Source organism: Thunnus thynnus, chromosome 18 (assembly GCF_963924715.1).
Source record: "Thunnus thynnus chromosome 18, fThuThy2.1, whole genome shotgun sequence".
Taxonomy (NCBI): Eukaryota; Metazoa; Chordata; class Actinopteri; order Scombriformes; family Scombridae; genus Thunnus; species Thunnus thynnus.
In genome coordinates, this window is record NC_089534.1 from 8,451,857 (window position 1) to 8,469,003 (window position 17,147).

At 41.6% G+C, this 17,147-nt stretch overlaps 1 protein-coding gene across 9 annotated transcripts in view; it reads left to right on the top strand.

Moving 5' to 3' along the window:
* cdc42bpab (CDC42 binding protein kinase alpha (DMPK-like) b) overlaps positions 1 to 17,147 on the top strand; it is an 80,272-nt gene that overhangs the window by 51,809 nt on the left and 11,316 nt on the right. For 5 of the 9 annotated variants that reach the window (XM_067573399.1, XM_067573405.1, XM_067573402.1 and 2 more), the window contains 25 exons: positions 540 to 633; positions 1,574 to 1,774; positions 1,908 to 2,046; positions 2,216 to 2,325; positions 2,501 to 2,580; positions 3,428 to 3,606; positions 3,813 to 3,935; positions 4,185 to 4,318; positions 4,699 to 4,820; positions 5,161 to 5,281; positions 5,835 to 5,945; positions 6,432 to 6,679; positions 8,210 to 8,315; positions 10,849 to 10,973; positions 11,857 to 11,962; positions 12,284 to 12,432; positions 12,569 to 12,660; positions 13,159 to 13,235; positions 13,544 to 13,591; positions 14,443 to 14,481; positions 15,102 to 15,221; positions 15,984 to 16,067; positions 16,163 to 16,268; positions 16,396 to 16,532; positions 16,949 to 17,088. In XM_067573399.1, coding sequence (XP_067429500.1) covers positions 540 to 633; positions 1,574 to 1,774; positions 1,908 to 2,046; positions 2,216 to 2,325; positions 2,501 to 2,580; positions 3,428 to 3,606; positions 3,813 to 3,935; positions 4,185 to 4,318; positions 4,699 to 4,820; positions 5,161 to 5,281; positions 5,835 to 5,945; positions 6,432 to 6,679; positions 8,210 to 8,315; positions 10,849 to 10,973; positions 11,857 to 11,962; positions 12,284 to 12,432; positions 12,569 to 12,660; positions 13,159 to 13,235; positions 13,544 to 13,591; positions 14,443 to 14,481; positions 15,102 to 15,221; positions 15,984 to 16,067; positions 16,163 to 16,268; positions 16,396 to 16,532; positions 16,949 to 17,088 — 2,991 coding nt within the window. The remainder of the gene's footprint in view (positions 1 to 539; positions 634 to 1,573; positions 1,775 to 1,907; positions 2,047 to 2,215; positions 2,326 to 2,500; positions 2,581 to 3,427; positions 3,607 to 3,812; positions 3,936 to 4,184; positions 4,319 to 4,698; positions 4,821 to 5,160; positions 5,282 to 5,834; positions 5,946 to 6,431; positions 6,680 to 8,209; positions 8,316 to 10,848; positions 10,974 to 11,856; positions 11,963 to 12,283; positions 12,433 to 12,568; positions 12,661 to 13,158; positions 13,236 to 13,543; positions 13,592 to 14,442; positions 14,482 to 15,101; positions 15,222 to 15,983; positions 16,068 to 16,162; positions 16,269 to 16,395; positions 16,533 to 16,948; positions 17,089 to 17,147) is intronic. The other 4 variants (XM_067573404.1, XM_067573408.1, XM_067573406.1 and 1 more) reach the window with 2 other exon arrangements.

Consider the following 17,147-nt stretch of genomic DNA (forward strand, 5'->3'; position numbering starts at 1 on the left):
CTGTCCCCCCCCGTCCCGGTCCTAAGATGCCTAATCCTGAAACAGTTGAAGTTATTGTTGAGTGTGCTGTGATTTAAATAACGAACGTTTACAATCAGTTATATAATGTGTTAAGAAATTACCTATGTGTATGGGAGGTAACGCAAGTTAACGTTTAAAATGTATTGTTGTGGTGCCAAAAGGCGTGGTGAAAACTTTTGGGTGTACCTAAATTATATGCTGTTGCACCTCAATGAAGAAGTTAGGCACACCAGTGCCACCAATGTAAAACATTAGTCTGGAGCCCTTACAGACAAGTCAAGACAGTTGAATGTCCCCAGGTTATGTAATTTAATTTGATGATAATTGATCAGGGAGTTGCACTGTAATATGAGATCAGGCTTGTGTGTGTTTTGGAAGTCTTATAAGTATTGTTTTGTTTGGAAGAAGGTCTTGTTTTCTTCATCTTCATTCTTCTCCCAGTAATTGCTTGCTCAATTTGTCTTTTCCTCCCACCCCCACCCCTCCCCCCCTTGTCTTTTCGCTCTGTCTTTTTTCAGGGACATTAAGCCCGACAACATTTTGTTGGATATGAACGGCCACATCCGCCTGGCCGACTTTGGCTCCTGCCTCAAACTCATGGAGGATGGAACGGTAAGTTTTTACCACACTGCTGCTGATGCCTCCTCTGGTCCAAAGCAAACATACCAGAGCTTTACTGACCTCTTTGTCAACCCCCTGGGGGTCTCCCAGGAGGAGCGTGTGGTTCAGCTGCTTGGCTGTGCCTGCAGTTTATGATTCAGACAATTCTTCAAGCTAAAAAATGAAAAAAAGTCCGCCTCAGATGTTACATTAAAGAAAAATGACACAATGAAATGGATGAATCAAATCAGTGCCTCGGTTTGTTCCTCCAATGTTAACATAGTGACCAGGTTATATGACCGTTTGGAAAAACAAATTCAGCCCCTGTTGGACACTTCTTGGAACATCTTTGTCAGATTGAAACGTCTAGATTGAAACTGTGAATCATGAGAAGAGTGTATTTCTTTAGTGTCTCATCTGTTAATAAATAGACATGATGCCAACATTCTTTGAATTCCCCTCTCCAACATCTGCTGTCTGTCTTCCTCTGGGAACTTTTGGTACTTGAAGATGACAGTCATGTCTGAAAAACTTTTATTTTTAAATCATAAATCTTCCTTATTTACTGCTTTGACTTTGATTCAGGATTCAGCATGAAAGGTACATTCTCTAAAATGCTTTGAAATGCGTTGAAACAGACCTCCGAGCTCCATATAACAGTACAAACATCTTGTACGATAAACAAAAAACAGTGCAGGCAACAGAGTTCATCCTGAAGTGGGGGTCTGAAAGTTTAATAGGTCTTTGTTTGGTTGTTTGCTATTGCTGGAGTGATGGTATCCATCTTTCCTGTTTCCAAGACTTCAGCCTGTAACTCATCATCATTACTTTGATTAGCATTCAGGCTGAACTGGAATAGTGCTTCTTTGTGAGATTTTTGTCTCAATGTGACCTTTTTTGAAAGAATTTTTTTTTGGATCGGATGTTGACTTTTGTTTTGTACCTCTTATAGGTCCAGTCCTCTGTGGCGGTGGGAACCCCAGACTACATCTCCCCAGAAATCCTCCAGGCTATGGAGGATGGGAAAGGCAAGTATGGACCTGAGTGCGACTGGTGGTCCCTGGGCGTCTGCATGTATGAAATGCTGTACGGCGAGACTCCTTTCTATGCAGAGTCCCTCGTGGAAACCTATGGCAAGATCATGAACCACAAGGTGAGCTTATAGAGTTTGAGCTAGATTTTTAAGCTGCTTCTATGTACATGTAAAACACTTCTACTGACAGAGAATATGAAGCCTACACTTAATTGTAACATAGCTTTCTATTTGGGAATTATCTTTTGCACAGGAGCGATTCCAGTTTCCACAGCAGATAACAGACGTTTCAGAGGACGCAAAGGATCTGATTCGTCGGCTCATTTGCAGTCGAGAGCACCGATTGGGACAGAACGGCATCGAGGACTTCAAGCAGCACCCGTTCTTCTCTGGTGAGTCTAACTTCACTATATCATTATATATTACAGCATGACAATACTAATACTCTTTAATAGCTTTAACCAGTGAACACCACTGCATTGGAATTTCTTCTGTTTACTCATTAACTAATGAATCCTGAATTATCTTGTGCTTTATCTGTGATCTCTCTCTTGTGTTCAGGCATTGACTGGGACAACATCCGTATGTGTGAGGCCCCCTACATCCCAGAGGTCAGCAGTCCTACAGATACCTCCAACTTCGATGTGGACGATGACTGCCTCAAGAACTCGGTAAGGGTCATCCAGGGATCAACAGACAAAAAATGTACTTGTGTTGTTTCTGCCTGTAAATGTGCTCTTTTTTTTTTTTTTAAAGCTCGTGTATCAGATACAATTTGCAGTCTCTGAAAATAATGACAATCACACTTGTCTTTTTTTATTTATTTATTTTTTTCATTGCTTTCAGGAGACTATGCCCCCTCCCTCCCACACTGCCTTCTCCGGCCACCACCTGCCCTTTGTGGGTTTCACCTACACCAGTAAATGGTAAGTGCTACCGAGGGGAACAAATATGTAAAAAGATAAGGACATAGAGGATCGTTGGTTTTAATTACTGCTTACATTTTTTTGGTCATATCACATCATTCTTGGAAAGTCTTCCTTCAGTGGATGATTTGTTGATCTCTAGTTTTTCTCTGCAATTTTGATTAAAAGGGTGAAAATGGAAAAAGGAATAAATAGTCTTGAAAAAAGAGACACCTTATCAGTAGCTGGCTTCATATGTGATTAGTCATTTTAAATCCTGCCCAACATTTTCACTCTATCTTAAGAAGCGTAGGAGCGTAGGTCTTCACACTGAAGTGCTACCCGTGAGAAAACCCACCAGTTGCTTTCTTATCTCTTCAAGGCTCAGTGATAATTGCCTTTTTTTTCTTTCTCTCTTTCCGCTGTCCCTCTACTCTCTCTCTCCCTCTCTTTCTCCCCATGTGCCGTTATGTCGCTGTCATTTCTCCTCCACCCTCCCCTCCCTCTCCCTCCTCCTTCCATGACTCAACATCCTCTCATCTTTCAACTCATCTCTATCTGTGTTGTCCACTTCCCCTTCCTCTTTCTCCCTCCCCCTGCTGTTTCTCTTGTCATATCCTACTGTGCTCTTTCTCCTCCTTAACCAAACACTTTCATGTTGAATTTTCTTTCTGTTTAACACCATTATGCCAATTCTTCACCTCTCTGCTATATACATGGTTTCTTGTCTTCACTTATCACTAATCCTCTGCTATTTTTACCCATTTTCACCACTCTGTTTTATCACTGTCGCTGAACGTCACTGATCTCATGTCTCCTGCACCTTTCTCTTCACTGCCTAACCTTTTCCCGCCCTCCTCCCCTTTAGCACCATATCTGATCGGGGTTGCCTGCGACAGCTGTCAGGAGAGCCGGGTAAGGCAGGGCAGGACCAGGTGGACCTGGATGTCCAGCGTAGCCTGGAGGACAGCCTGGCCACCGAGGCCTACGAGAGGAGGATCCGCCGCCTGGAGCAGGAGAAACTAGAGCTGAGCCGCAAACTGCAAGGTGTGAGGCTGAAAAAGGAGGCTAAACATGTTAATGCACATTCATATTCTGGTCTATCTGGCATGCATGACAATATGGCCCAGATGTTTTCATCATCTAAATAAATTAATCATATTTAGATCCCACTTGTCTTGAGTATTTTCCCCCTCACATCTATGTTTGATTAAAAAGAACATAACTGATGCCTCTTACCTGACCTGGCACAGAGTCGACCCAGACGGTTCAGGCGCTGCAGCACCCAACAGGCGAGGGCCCCCTCAGCGCCAACAAGGAGGTGGAGATCAGGAGTCTGAAGAGCGAGATCGACATCCTCAAGAAGCAGATTGCTGGTCAGGAATTCTGATATTTAATATTAACTTTTTTTAAACACCAACCATAGTGGCTGAAACTCACCAGTTACTTTTACTGCTTCACCAGACAAATTTGAGTTTTAGTCAGGGAACACTAAACAGAATTCAGATTGTGTATAAACCTTGAGAACATAGTTAAACAACCACAGTAAAATGTCACCATTGTTCTACAAACATTTTCACTCAAACTAACCCTAACTTATGTGTGTGTGTGTGTGTGTGTGTCAGACTCAGGCCAACTGGAGAAGCAGCTTGAGGACGTGACGTTGGCTCGTAGGGACTTGGAGGACTCATCCAAACATGTTAAGACTCTAGAGAAACAGATGAAGAGCCTCACACAGGACAGGGACGACATGCAGAAGGTATGTGTGTGTGTTATTTATTTTGACACTGTGCACTGATTCCACCACTGGAAAAATGATCTGTAACTATAGTTAATATGACCTGTAATAATACAATGTTAACTTGAGGAACAATGATGCTATTTTTCTGCAGAAAAGTTGTTCTGTAATATTTTGAAATGACGTTATTATTCATACATTCATTCATACATGCTTTTCTGATGTATTGAGTGTGAGCACTTAGACCCTGCATTGTAGCTGTCTACACACACAATGACATAAAAGTAAATAGTCTTACATGCCACACTGCTACATGGCCAACCAGAAAAAGTCATATAAAATTCCTCATATTGAGGATTTCAGTGTGTATCTGTATTCATACATTTTCTCTGTTGTGACAGGACCTCATGGAGGCCCATGAGAAGCTGAAGTCTCAGTCGAAAGACCTAAAGGAAGCCCACAGTCAGAGAAAACTGGCCATGCAGGAGTTCTCTGAGCTCAATGAGAGACTCACAGACCTCAGGTAGCATCACTGCCACGGTGCACCATTTCCCTCAGCAAACACACTTCCTTGTTTCTCCACAATCACAGCTTCCTGTTGAGGAATTTTAATGCCATATTGAGTTTGTCTAGAAATATAATCTTTTATGAACACACTATAATAATAGGTGGTGATTTATGCGCTAACTTGGCAGTAATGTAGCAACTCTTTCTTTATGGTGCTTAATGTGCTGTATCGTTTCATTTCATAATTGCTTTCTTGGTTATTAATGTTAATCACCAGTGAATTGATCGCAGTAGAAATCTTGTCTTTCTGTTTCTCTTCTGTCTATTTACCACTGGTTCTGAAACTTTCCTCGCAGGTCGGCAAAGCAGCGCCTGGCTCGCCAGTTGCGTGACAAGGAGGAGGAGATGGAGAGTCAGACTCAGAAGGTTGAGGCTCTCCGCCTCGAGGTGCGAAAGGCCGAGAGGGCCAAGAAGGAGGTAGAGTAGACTCCCTGTGGTTGCTAGCACACCCTGTTCCCCTTCCTTCACTGGTTGGTGCACCAATCAAACTTTTCCTCTCTGTGTATTATATCTGTATCATCTTTCTAGAATTTTTTATAGATTTCCATGAATATTTACACAGTAAATTGGAAACAATGTGGCAGCGGCTTTATTCCAGTGTGTAATAATTGTGTCTGCACACTTGTAAAAACATTATGGAGATTATGTGGGGAGGTTTTCATCAGTTTAGAGTAATATTATGCATAATAGTCATAATAAGTCTCCATATGTTCCTACACAGCTAAAAACAGTGGAATAAGGCCACAAAATCAAAGGAAACTGAAATGTAATCTTGTGTATTAGTGCAGTAGTTACATGTGTGGTTTCAATGTTTTAAGTTGCGTTTGTTTTTGTTACAGCTCTGTAGGTTAGGGTTGTATTGCGTACGTGAAAAGGTTCCTACTTTTCATCCCGGTGTGTGAGCAATAAATAGTGTATGATGATACACTTTCATCCAGTCACTGGAGTTTATGTGTGTATCCATGATCAGATGGAGGCGCAGACGGAGGAGCAGGCAGCAGAGGCTCAGAAGGAGAGGAAGCTGAGAGAGCGGAACGAGCAGTATAGCCGACAGCTGGAGGAGGAGTTGGAAGGGCTTAAGGTAAGTGTGCAAACACACACAACTGAACATTAACCTGTTCATCTACAGAGTGTCTGCGCGTCCTTAAAATTAAGTATTTATTTTGTTTGTTTTTGTTTTTGCTCTGTACCTCAGTGTAAATGATTTGAAATGAAACAATGACTACACAGTTTAAGTGTTACCTCTCAGGTTTGATTTGAGTTTTTTTGCACAAGAACACAAAGAAACAAATAACTCAGAAAACCCTTAAATACCACTAAAGCTAAAAGTCAGCAGTTCAACCTTTTATTGTCCTAATACTTAGAGACTATATTGTAAATGTCCAATCTAAAAGAAAAGCTGTGTCATGGTAGGTTTCTGTGTGCTTTGTGTCCGTTTTTAGATTAATACAAAGATTCATTTAGATTGCCTCTTAAGTTTCTCTCGCTGTCACCGTCTTTCTTTCTGTCTCCTGATGTCTCTTAACTAATCAGTCCCAATCTCTCTCTCTCCACTACTTCCACCCAGGTGAAGCAGGCCGGCTCCCCTGCCACCCCAGCCTCAGCGGACCAGTCCCAGGAGGTGGGACGCCTGCGGGGAGATCTGGAGAAGAAAACAGTCCTTTACGAGGAGGAACTGGCGCGCCGGGAAGCGCAGCATGGCACCGAGCTGAAGGCCCTGCGTAAAGAGCTGCGGGACGCTGAGAGCCAGCATCTCGCCCTGCAGAAAGAGATCCTGATGCTCAAAGACAAGCTGGAGAAGACTCGCAGGGAGAGGTATTTTATCATTTGTCTTTGATTTCTGGGCTAGTTTGTAACCATTATTTGATAACACCAGTCTCCTCTGATTAAGACAAATATTTTTGTTGGTGTAGAGCAGGGTTAGTGGTATTGCTGTACTGTGTATGTGTGATATCCAACACCATAAACAGTGATGATACAGTATTATTGTTGTTTTCTTTGTCTTTTCCAGTGATGATTGCATGAGGTAATTACAGTTATATTAAAAAATAGCTCAATTCCCTGTCTGGTATAAATGTGTAGCTGTGAAGTGCTGTTTCTTTTGAATAGTTAGCAATAGTTATGTTAGCCCTAACCCACCAAGAGGTAAAACTCTGTCTTTACCCAGGGGTTCTCAAGTATTTTCATACCTCCATATTGATCTTTCAAATATGAAAGATGATGCTTTAATCCAAGGCACCAAACAGTACCATTAGTGCAAACATTTTACCAGTAGTAGCATCTGTGGTTTCCCACTACTTAGCCATGACATAGTTAGCATCTTTAACTTAATTCTACAATTGTCAAGTTGAAGGAACCAAGCAGACGTCTATCGAGCCCGTACAAATGTGGACATAGCTTAACAACTGAGCAAATCCCTTTTTACTCTCATGTTTATCTCAGTTAGTCACATTCCTGAGCTGCAAAATGAAAATTAAAAGCAAACAGTCAAGCAGTTGTGGTTACAGCGCTGGAGAGATGATATGTTGTTGTTTTACTCATTTGTATTCACTCAGTTTAGGTATTTCTGAATCCAAACAACTTAACTCATTAAACTTACTGGTTGAGGACTTGATTTGAGTAAATAATACTGTGTTTCTGAATGGTACAGAGAGGGTGAAAATGGTTCATTGAGTCGGGGAAAAAAACATTCTGTCAAAATGTGCCAACTCAGAGGTTAAATACCAAGAAATAACTTATTTTTCTCCTGGAGACCCCCTGGTAGGTACTCAGGGGCACCTGATCCCATTTTTGAGAACCGCTGGTCTAATCAAATTTTAATAAAATCTTGTTTTTGAGGAGAAAGCTTTAGAGATTTGTTTTTGTAGCCTCTAGCCTAACCTTCCTGCCTGGTGTTACTGACATATTATTCTCACTACTTTCTAATTCATTTTTAAACACACGGCTGTATCAGATTCTAACTGCATTAATGTGTTTGGGCTGAATAATGTGTACCTGGTATTAGTACCGAGCCTTTGATTTAGGTTTTTGAAGAAATGTGTGGAGCTAAGGCCCACACATGAACAAAGGTAGGAGAAATGAGGCTTTTTGACGTAGAGAACATTTGACTGTGTTTGTGATGTGTTTGTATTTACATTGTTATAAAACCGCTGCATAAGATTAGCATTTCAGTTCAGGAGGTTGGAAAGTGGAAAACAATTCCTCAAAATCTCTGGTTTTTGAAGGGCAGAGTTTGTATCATGTTAAAATGACAGAGTCAAGAGTTGTTGATTATATTTAGGGAATAAATTTACGTTTTATACAGTGTCACAAGTTTAACAATCCTGTGCTCTCTCTCCTCTCCAGCCAAAGCGAGCGGGAAGAGTTTGAGACCGAGTACAAGCAGAAGTATGAGAGAGAAAGAGTTCTTCTTATTGAAGAAAATAAAAAGCTGTCCAGTGAGTTGGATAAGGTAAGATATGTATTCACATATACACACAGAACCAAAATCACTCTGAAAACACCCACACAAGTCAGTTTTCTCTTGCTCTTTTTCAATATTTGTCACTCTTTGTATCAGTATTTTTCTGTCTTGCTTTCTCAGCTTTTTAGCGATCTGTTTATCTCCCTAAAACACACACATGCAAAAGACCACAATTCCCTAACCTGCCCTAACCCTTCTTAGTTCGGCCCAAGTGCTTTCATCACATTCCTCACTCCACCCCCTCTCTCCTAGCAGCGCCAAAGAAATCACTGTTCAATATCCCTCATAAAAACACCCTGTAGCCTCCTACACAGTCAGATGGAATGACTCTCTGGATTACGCTCTATTGAATTTGGAAATCGCTCTTGGAAGTTCAAAAAGGCCCCCAATTTAAACAATGTCCTAGAAGTAGGAGGCTTTTTGACGTATGGAATAAAATGTCTACGTGTTGTTTTGAAAGTCTGTAGCTGATTTAAAAAAAAAAAAAAAAAAAAAAAAAAAAGAGAAAATATCTTGATGAAATGTAGAGAATATGGATGTGGATGCCACTGGAATGATAGCACATATCTCTGTTGCTATTTAATGTATTATTCTGTTATTTCACATGCTGAAAAATTATATTTTCACTCAGGACGGATTAGGGCTGGAATAGTCTTCAGTCTTTTGCACAAAACAGTTCTTCAATACATCCAAGAGTATCTGAAAATATTATCGTTCAACTGCTCTAATGTTTCAAGGGAGACACATAATTTCCACTCTGTTTGCTTTGCAAAATCAAGCCACTCCATCTTCAATTATAAAGACATTTTTCACTACTCGAGACATTGACGACTGACTATTTTACCAGCACAACCTTTAGTTATTGAGCGTCTCTTACTTTTTCCCCTCTCGTGGCTTACTCATGCAAATCTTCTGAGTCAGATTCACCAAACTCTCAAATTTGTCAAAATCCCTCATTTCAGCCTGATGAATGCTGCCAGTTCACAAGTAGGTGCGCGTTCACGCAGAGTCAGTCACCGTGTTAGGGACCTGGAGGGAAAAATAAATAAATAAATAACAGAGATTTTGAAGAGCAATGACTAAACCAGCATCTAACGTGTCCGAAGTGACATTTGCAGGTATGTTTACATGCTGTTTAATATGCTGCAGCTGAGCAGCTAATTAGCTATGTAGCTGCTAACTGATGTTAGCGGTGCACTCGTATATAACATTTTTGTCGTACTAGTGGCTCTTGCATGAGGTCCATTGTTTTTTTAGTTTTTTGTTTTTTTTAACTGACCTCATGTAGCTGGTAGAGTAGGCTAGCTTTAGCTACAGCCGTGATTTGTTGTTTGATGGCCATTTCCAAACCTGGGGAAACATATGTGTGGTTCCAGGTGCAACCATGTTATATCTGCTTCATCACATCTGGGCATGGGAGCATCATTCTGAAACATGATCTAACGAGCACATCGCACATTTTGATATAAGCCAAAGTTATCCAAAACGAACAGTTGAATACTTAAAAATAAGTCAAGAGGCACGTCGTTTACTCTGCAAGAGTTGTTTCCATTATTGTTAAATGTCAGCAGTGAGAAATCAAAAGCACCTCGAGTGATTTTATATATTTAAAACCATATTATACAATGTGTTTCTGATGAGGTATAATGTCCTTGCATTATCCGTCAGCTATCCAAGCCTGCTGTTACAATTAAATATTGTCATATGGAGTGATCACATCACAGGGAAACCATTACAGAATAAAGCATATGGCATTTGGTAGGCTCTTATTCAAAGAGTAACGGTACATGCTGAAAAGCCAGCGTTCATTTCGCTGCATGTTTATGTTTATTTCAGTGACTCAGGGCCTTCTCCTAAGCACTGACATTCCTTTATGACCATGACTGTCCTCAAAGATATCCTAAACATTTATTGGCAGTCACCCACAGGACTGCAAAGCCATTGCAAAACAATATTAAATTACTGTCTTAGCTTGAATATTACCTCACAGTCATGAAGGTTGCAAGACGCCAAAAATGTGCCCACAAAATGAGGTATTTGAGCAAACAATAGGGCAGTTTGAGACTTGAAATGATGTCACCATGGTAATGTGCTCACACACCTCTCATATTAAAGGATTCAGGAGAACGTTTTTAGATTCCCTCTGTGTGTGTGAAGGTGTGTGTGTGTGTGAATGCTCACACCTCCTACGGTGGTCCAGTGTGGTTGAAGCATCTGGGAGTTGAATCATAAAATCCGTCCATAACCTTCAACAATACAGTGATTAATTTTCCACATGTACTGTACATATTGAACCAATCGTCACTTCCAAGGCCCGACCGACACCTCCGCGTGTAGTCGCACAGCAGCTGCTCACCTGTTAGACTCATTACACCGCTTTCAAATGTTATGTCACGGTGTGTGTTTATATATTAATTAATCCATTCACCAGGTCCCATAGTTCCTAACGACGGTTTTAAGACTCTGTGCTCTTTTAATATGAAGTTTAATATGACCTGTGCGCATGTGCTTTTTCCCTCAGCTGACAAGCATGTTTGAGAAGATGAGCAGCTCCAACCGGCAGCTGGAGGACGAGATGAGGGAGCTGGCTGACAAAAAGGAGAGTGTAGCTCACTGGGAGGCCCAGATCACAGAAATCATCCAATGGTGAGACACAACAACTCCCTGAAATGTCTCTAAATACTTGCTGAGGTGTATACTTTCTCACTGAGGCAATATCACAAACTGAAAGAAAGTCTTTAATTCCGCCTTACTCATGAAATACACACACACACATGCACACACACTCCTATGTTGTCTAGCAGTGTATGGCTGCTACCTCACAGTATAACTGCAGCATTTTTCACATACCTCAGAAGATCTTAGAGCTACTTGACCCTCCCTTCCTCACAGATCACTTCCCATTGCAGCTGACACCCTGCCAGCTGCTCGCCTTCCCTCTGTTGGACAAGCCTGCAGTCTTCACATAGCACACATAGTGCGCGCGCACGCACACACACACACACACATGCAGACACAGACACACGCACACACACACATTCCAAACATGCACATACAAATGTTGAGTCTGGAATTTCCTCTTAGAAGAATTCAGTGATCGATGTCGCCCCCTGGTGGGAATGATGTGCTGTGAATATGTTACAAAATGTCACTAAGAGGTCATTAATTGTTGAACAAAAAAAACTATATGCAGTCTTCTTAAATGTTTATTTTTGGGTGTGAACATGAAAATGGTGATGTGCAGAATGAGGCATGTTACACATTTTGAGTGTGTGTGCATGTGAAAGTCACGGTATATTTGAGTTATGGTGAGTTTGGTGTTTATATGTTTAAGAGTGGGAATATTTATTCTGCCTGAGCGTTGGGGACTAATGAGGCGCTCTGGTTTGTTTGTGTGCAGTTAATGAAGTGTGGAAGTGATGATGGCAGTCTGTTTTAGGGTCACAGTACATAAAGAGTGATGCCAAGTTTTTGTCGTCCTCTCATGTATAGTAATGCTAATCTGTGTGTTTGTGTGGGTTTGCTACAGGGTGAGCGACGAGAAGGATGCTCGCGGCTACCTGCAGGCTCTGGCCACAAAGATGACCGAAGAGCTGGAGGGACTGAGGAACACCAGCCTGGGAGCGAGAGCCACGGTAAAACACACACACACACACACACACACACACACACACACACACACACACACACACACACACACAAAAACAATTTATAACTGCTGTAGATGCCCTTGAATGAAACAAAACGGCTTGTTATTGCTGATACGGAAGTATTCTGTGATTATAACCTGTGAAATGAATCAAATTGCAATGTGTGAGTAGTTTTTTCCAGGATAATAGAATTAGATAAAGTCATTTTGTTACATTTTAATGTTATGTCCTATTGATGTAGTAATGGATCTGCATTATTATTTGCTAACTTCTATCTCGTTTTTCAACCCCTCCTTCCTGTTTTAGGACATGCCGTGGAAGATGAGGCGCTTTGCCAAACTGGATATGTCGGCCCGTCTGGAGCTGCAGTCAGCTCTGGACGCTGAGATCAGGGCCAAACAAGGCATCCAGGACGAGCTGAACAAGGTCAAGGCCAACAACATCTCCACAGAATGGTACGGATACTTTATAACAGCAGTTGTTCACTGAAAAACAGATTTGTACGAGCGTTTTGGCAGTGATCTCTGAAAAAAATCTCTCCATCCCCATGGTTAACATCTGCTGCATTAATGTATTTCTCTGATCCACCAGTAAACTGCAGGAGGTGGAGATTAAAAATCAAGAACTCCTGGCAGAGATCGACAGGCTGAAGAAGGAGACGGAGGAGCTGCGGCTACGCAGAGGTACGAGTGAAAATATGAAACAAACTCACAAAGAATGATGTCGTTGTTTCGAGCGTCGCAAGTCTTAACGTACATATTTTATCCATACTGACCCCCAAAGTGCTAATGGCAAATTAATGCAAACAAAAAGACACTTTAGCCACCACTACTGCTGTAGATGGTGGTGTTGTCATGGTCACATCCACAACACCACAGTGGTCTGAAACAGCATTAGAGAACTTCATATTTGAGCTGTCAACTTTTCCTGAGAGATTATCACTGTAAAGAGGGTTTATATTACAACCGGGGGGCCCATTATTAGAGGGTTTTGCGTCAGCCCCCCATATTTGAGAAATAAAATCATGTGCTATGTACATGAAAATGTATTGTTACTTAGGTCATATGAAACACCCCCCACCTCTCACAAGCAGTCCTGTGACTCATTTTGTTTAAGTCACCCTTTGATGTTTTAATATCACGTACTTAACCACGGTTGTGTTATTTGTTCTGTGTCTGTAGGTGTCAAGCACCAGGATTCCCAGAATTCCTTCTTGGCTTTTCTCAACGCTCCCACCTCAGCACTCGACCAGTTTGATGTAAGTGTTCGTCGGTTAATCAGCAAAAGAATCTTTACTGGGACGTTTTTGAGTATACTGGAGGTGTGAGCAACTATATATCTGTCTAGAATTAAAAGATTTAAAATGTTTGATCAGAAGAAACTTTAAAACCATCAGTTGTCGTCATTTTCTTTGTCTTGAATCAGATTTATTTTTCAGTTTTATCTCTGTGTTGTTGCTTTTTCGTGGTTTTTATCATTTTTGTTCCAATGAATTTTCCCAGATTTTTATTTATTTTTGTTTTTACTTCTTTGGTTGTTTCCTTGCTTCATTCTCTGGTACATCAGGACTCTTATTCCTCCTCCTCATCCTCTTTAATTGAGTTTTGGGAAGACGTAAGTTTCTCCTGGCTAGGCGGAGGTTCATGTTTGTGTATGCAACAGTAGCAGTATGCTGTAGGACTGTGAACATATTTACTAGCCGACAAAGACGGTGTAGATCTGTGTGAGTACATGCGTCTGTGATTGTGAGTCTGTGCATCAGTGCAAGTGTGACGAAGAGTGGATCCACTGCAAAAAATGTCAGTCCTGTCATTTTTATAAGGTGGAAATCTTACTTAATTGCATATTCATTTTTCCCATTTTATATGACATTGTTTCAGCATCACTCAAAATTATGTTTAAAGATATATATTCAAGTTTTATCAATCATATTGGAGAGAGAGAGAAATTACCTTACCCTAATAATGCTTTTTTAAAGGTTTAATGGTTAAATATGAGGGCAATACTCCTTACAAACACTTGGCATTTTTTGCAGTGCAGTATGCAGGTGCTGGCTAGTGATCGTAGGCTAGTGGGCCATGTGAATGGCTCCACTTTGGCTTTTTAGTGCTAGGAGTTGGTTTGAACCGAACCATAAAGTGCACAGTATAATTTTTAAAATCCTTCATAAACCCCTTAATCTTCTGTTTATAGGTTTTTCAGCCAGAAACTGATCTTTAGTAGTCGTCGTGCTCCATACTGACTTTCCCAGCTGTTCCCTCCCCATCATTATGTGTACTTTTCTACATTAGCACCCATCTCCTCACTCTCCAGCCTCTGTCCTTCAGTTAAACCCTGGTGGACATTACAGTAGTTTAATATAATAAAAGCTTGTCTTTCAAATGTGTGTTTTCAGCTCAGTCTTTTCTGATATTCACTCATCTCTGTGTCTCTGCCACTCTCTGCCTCTCCTCCTGCCACTGAAGCGCTCGCCATCCGTTGGCCCAGCTAGCAAAGGCAGACGTGTAAGCACCATCACTGCGCTCTGTGATCGCTCCCATTGAGCTTTTCTTAATGTGCCGTCTCGTCATGTTAATGTTTCACTTGTTTGTGTATTTCCTGTGTATGTTTACTGTGGCTGTTTGGTTGCATGGCAGGGTTTTTTTTTTAATTTGTGATGGGTTTGTTGTCAAGGGCAATAATTGGTTTGATTGTTTTATATTTTAATCACATTGGGTATTGCTACATGTGCTGCCTGTGTGCACTGGTGTGTGTATTTTTCCTTTTTTATTCCTCAGTGTAGCTCTATGAATCACCAATGCATGGTGGATGGTGTACGCTTGCGGTGTTACCAATTAGCATGGTCTGTGGGCTGAAATATGTTATTATACATGGTGAACAATAAAGTTGTGGTCAGTCTCTCTAAGTAGCTTTCAAAGTCCAGACCACAATATCTGTTTATTCTTTTTTTCCATTGGTATATTATGGCACCCACCCCTCCCTAAGCATGGATGCTGTATAGTTTTCTCTGATTTATTTGGTTCCACTAACACTTTGTACTTCTTTTTCCCTTCTGTCTCCTTCCCTTCCTCTTCTCATCTTCCTCTGTCCCTCCACCTCATCACCACCTTGTTCCTCTCCTCAGGTGGACTCTATGGATAACTTCACCCCCTCCAACACTCCATCCCGGGAAGAGGACCCTAAGTCCCACCTCAAGTCCCGCTCGCGCTCACCCTCCATGGCTAGCGATATGGAGCCCATAGAGGTCAGACAATCCCACGATCCCAAAGTCTAGCCGAGCGTCTACAGGCCACAGTGACTGCTACATGCTGAAATAAAAAAGATTGATGAGGCTTATTTTAGTTTAGAACATTAGGACAGGAAAAAATGATGAAGAATAGTGAAGCCGAGCAGTAGGAACCTCTCTCATAAACATGGCATGTTTGTCTGGCATGTGGAGGAACAAGAAAAAAATGGGTCCAAATATTTTCCATACCAGTTCAATTGACTATTTGCAATTAAATGTTCAGCTGAAACAGCTACTTAGAGGAACTCACAATACTGAGACTGTCAGATAGGTCAGCGCTTGTGAATTGTAAGTAACTCGATTATGGAGAAATGCAAGAAACAGCAGTACAACACAATAAGTAGGAGAACATTGAGGTTGGCAGTAGACTCCAATCTAAATTGAACCTGGCACATTTTCACTATTGAATATGATGTTGCAAGTGAAAACCAGTGTCCAGACTGTGACTTGAGTCTGTTTCTGTTTAATGGCATTCGGAAAAGTGCTTGTTAGTCAAAATGGGAGCAGAGTTGCTTTGCTAGTTTCTCAAATTAAAAAGTAATAATGGACTTAATTTAAAACATGTAGAGCTCCATGGAAATGTGCAGAAAATGTGCAACTGCACCCTAGCACAATGTTGTCCAGTGTATATGAAAAACAGCATCGGTGGGGGGAAAAAACCCAGCCAAGATGCATTGATGTGTCTCACTGCTTAATGTTGTTGTTTGTTCCCTCATGCAGTTGATAGACCATCCTCCTCGCACAGTCCAGACCCCCACCATGCGCTCAGGAGGCTACGGCAGCATCGGCCGCTCCTCACCTAAGGTTAGACGTTTTTTCTGTGGAGTCACACTTCCTCAGTTACACAATCAACCTCATGTAAGATTAATAACCACTCGTTTGTTTCTCGCCCTCCAAAGCCCAAAGCACATCAGTTTGTGGTGAAGTCATTCAGCACGCCCACTAAGTGTAACCAGTGCACTTCTCTCATGGTGGGACTCATACGTCAAGGTTGTACCTGTGAAGGTAAGAAAATGAATAACGTGAGGTAGAAACACTCAAAACCTACATAACTTAATGATTCCAGTTCATATATTCTCATCTCAAACCTCTCATCTGTCTTCATATCGTCTCCTCCTGTGTCTTCGTCCAGTTTGTAACTTCTCCTGCCACGTAACATGTGCGGACAAGGCTCCGGCTGTGTGTCCCGTGCCACAGGACCAGACGAAGGGCCCGCTAGGTATCGACCCTCAGAGGGGTATCGGTACCGCGTACGAAGGCACCGTCAGGGTGAGTGAGACCGACAAAGGCCTCGGTTGTTTGTTGGTTGGTGACTTGGTTGTTTGCCTCAACACACAAACATAGAACAGTCAGTTGAGAAGAATGTAGATGTTTGGAGACGTTGGGACAAGCACTGGTGTCTTAAGTTGTTTATTTATTCTGGAAATAAACCAGATTTTCTGTCTGAATCCACTCAAAAGTAAACAAAATAAGGCTTTTGGTGGATGCATTGATTTGAGGTTTCTTACAGTACCATGACTCCTCACACTCAAGTACAGATGCACCAAGCAGCAATGAAACCTGTTTTCATACAGTTCTGACTTGACACCTTCATATTTCTAACACTCAAGAAGGTATTTTAATTACAAGCTTTGGTACTGGTCCAACTGGTAAATAACTAAACTGTGTTTCTTTATCTGTCGTAGGTGCCCAAACCAACAGGGGTGAAGAAGGGTTGGCAGAGGGCGATGGCTGTGGTTTGTGACTTCAAACTGTTCCTCTATGAACTTGGAGAAGGAAAAGCAACACAGCCAAGTGTAGTCGTCAGCCAAGTCATAGATATGAGGTAAGACGACCACAAAGCAGGTCCTCACATGTAGCATAAACACGAGAGCTGAAACAGTC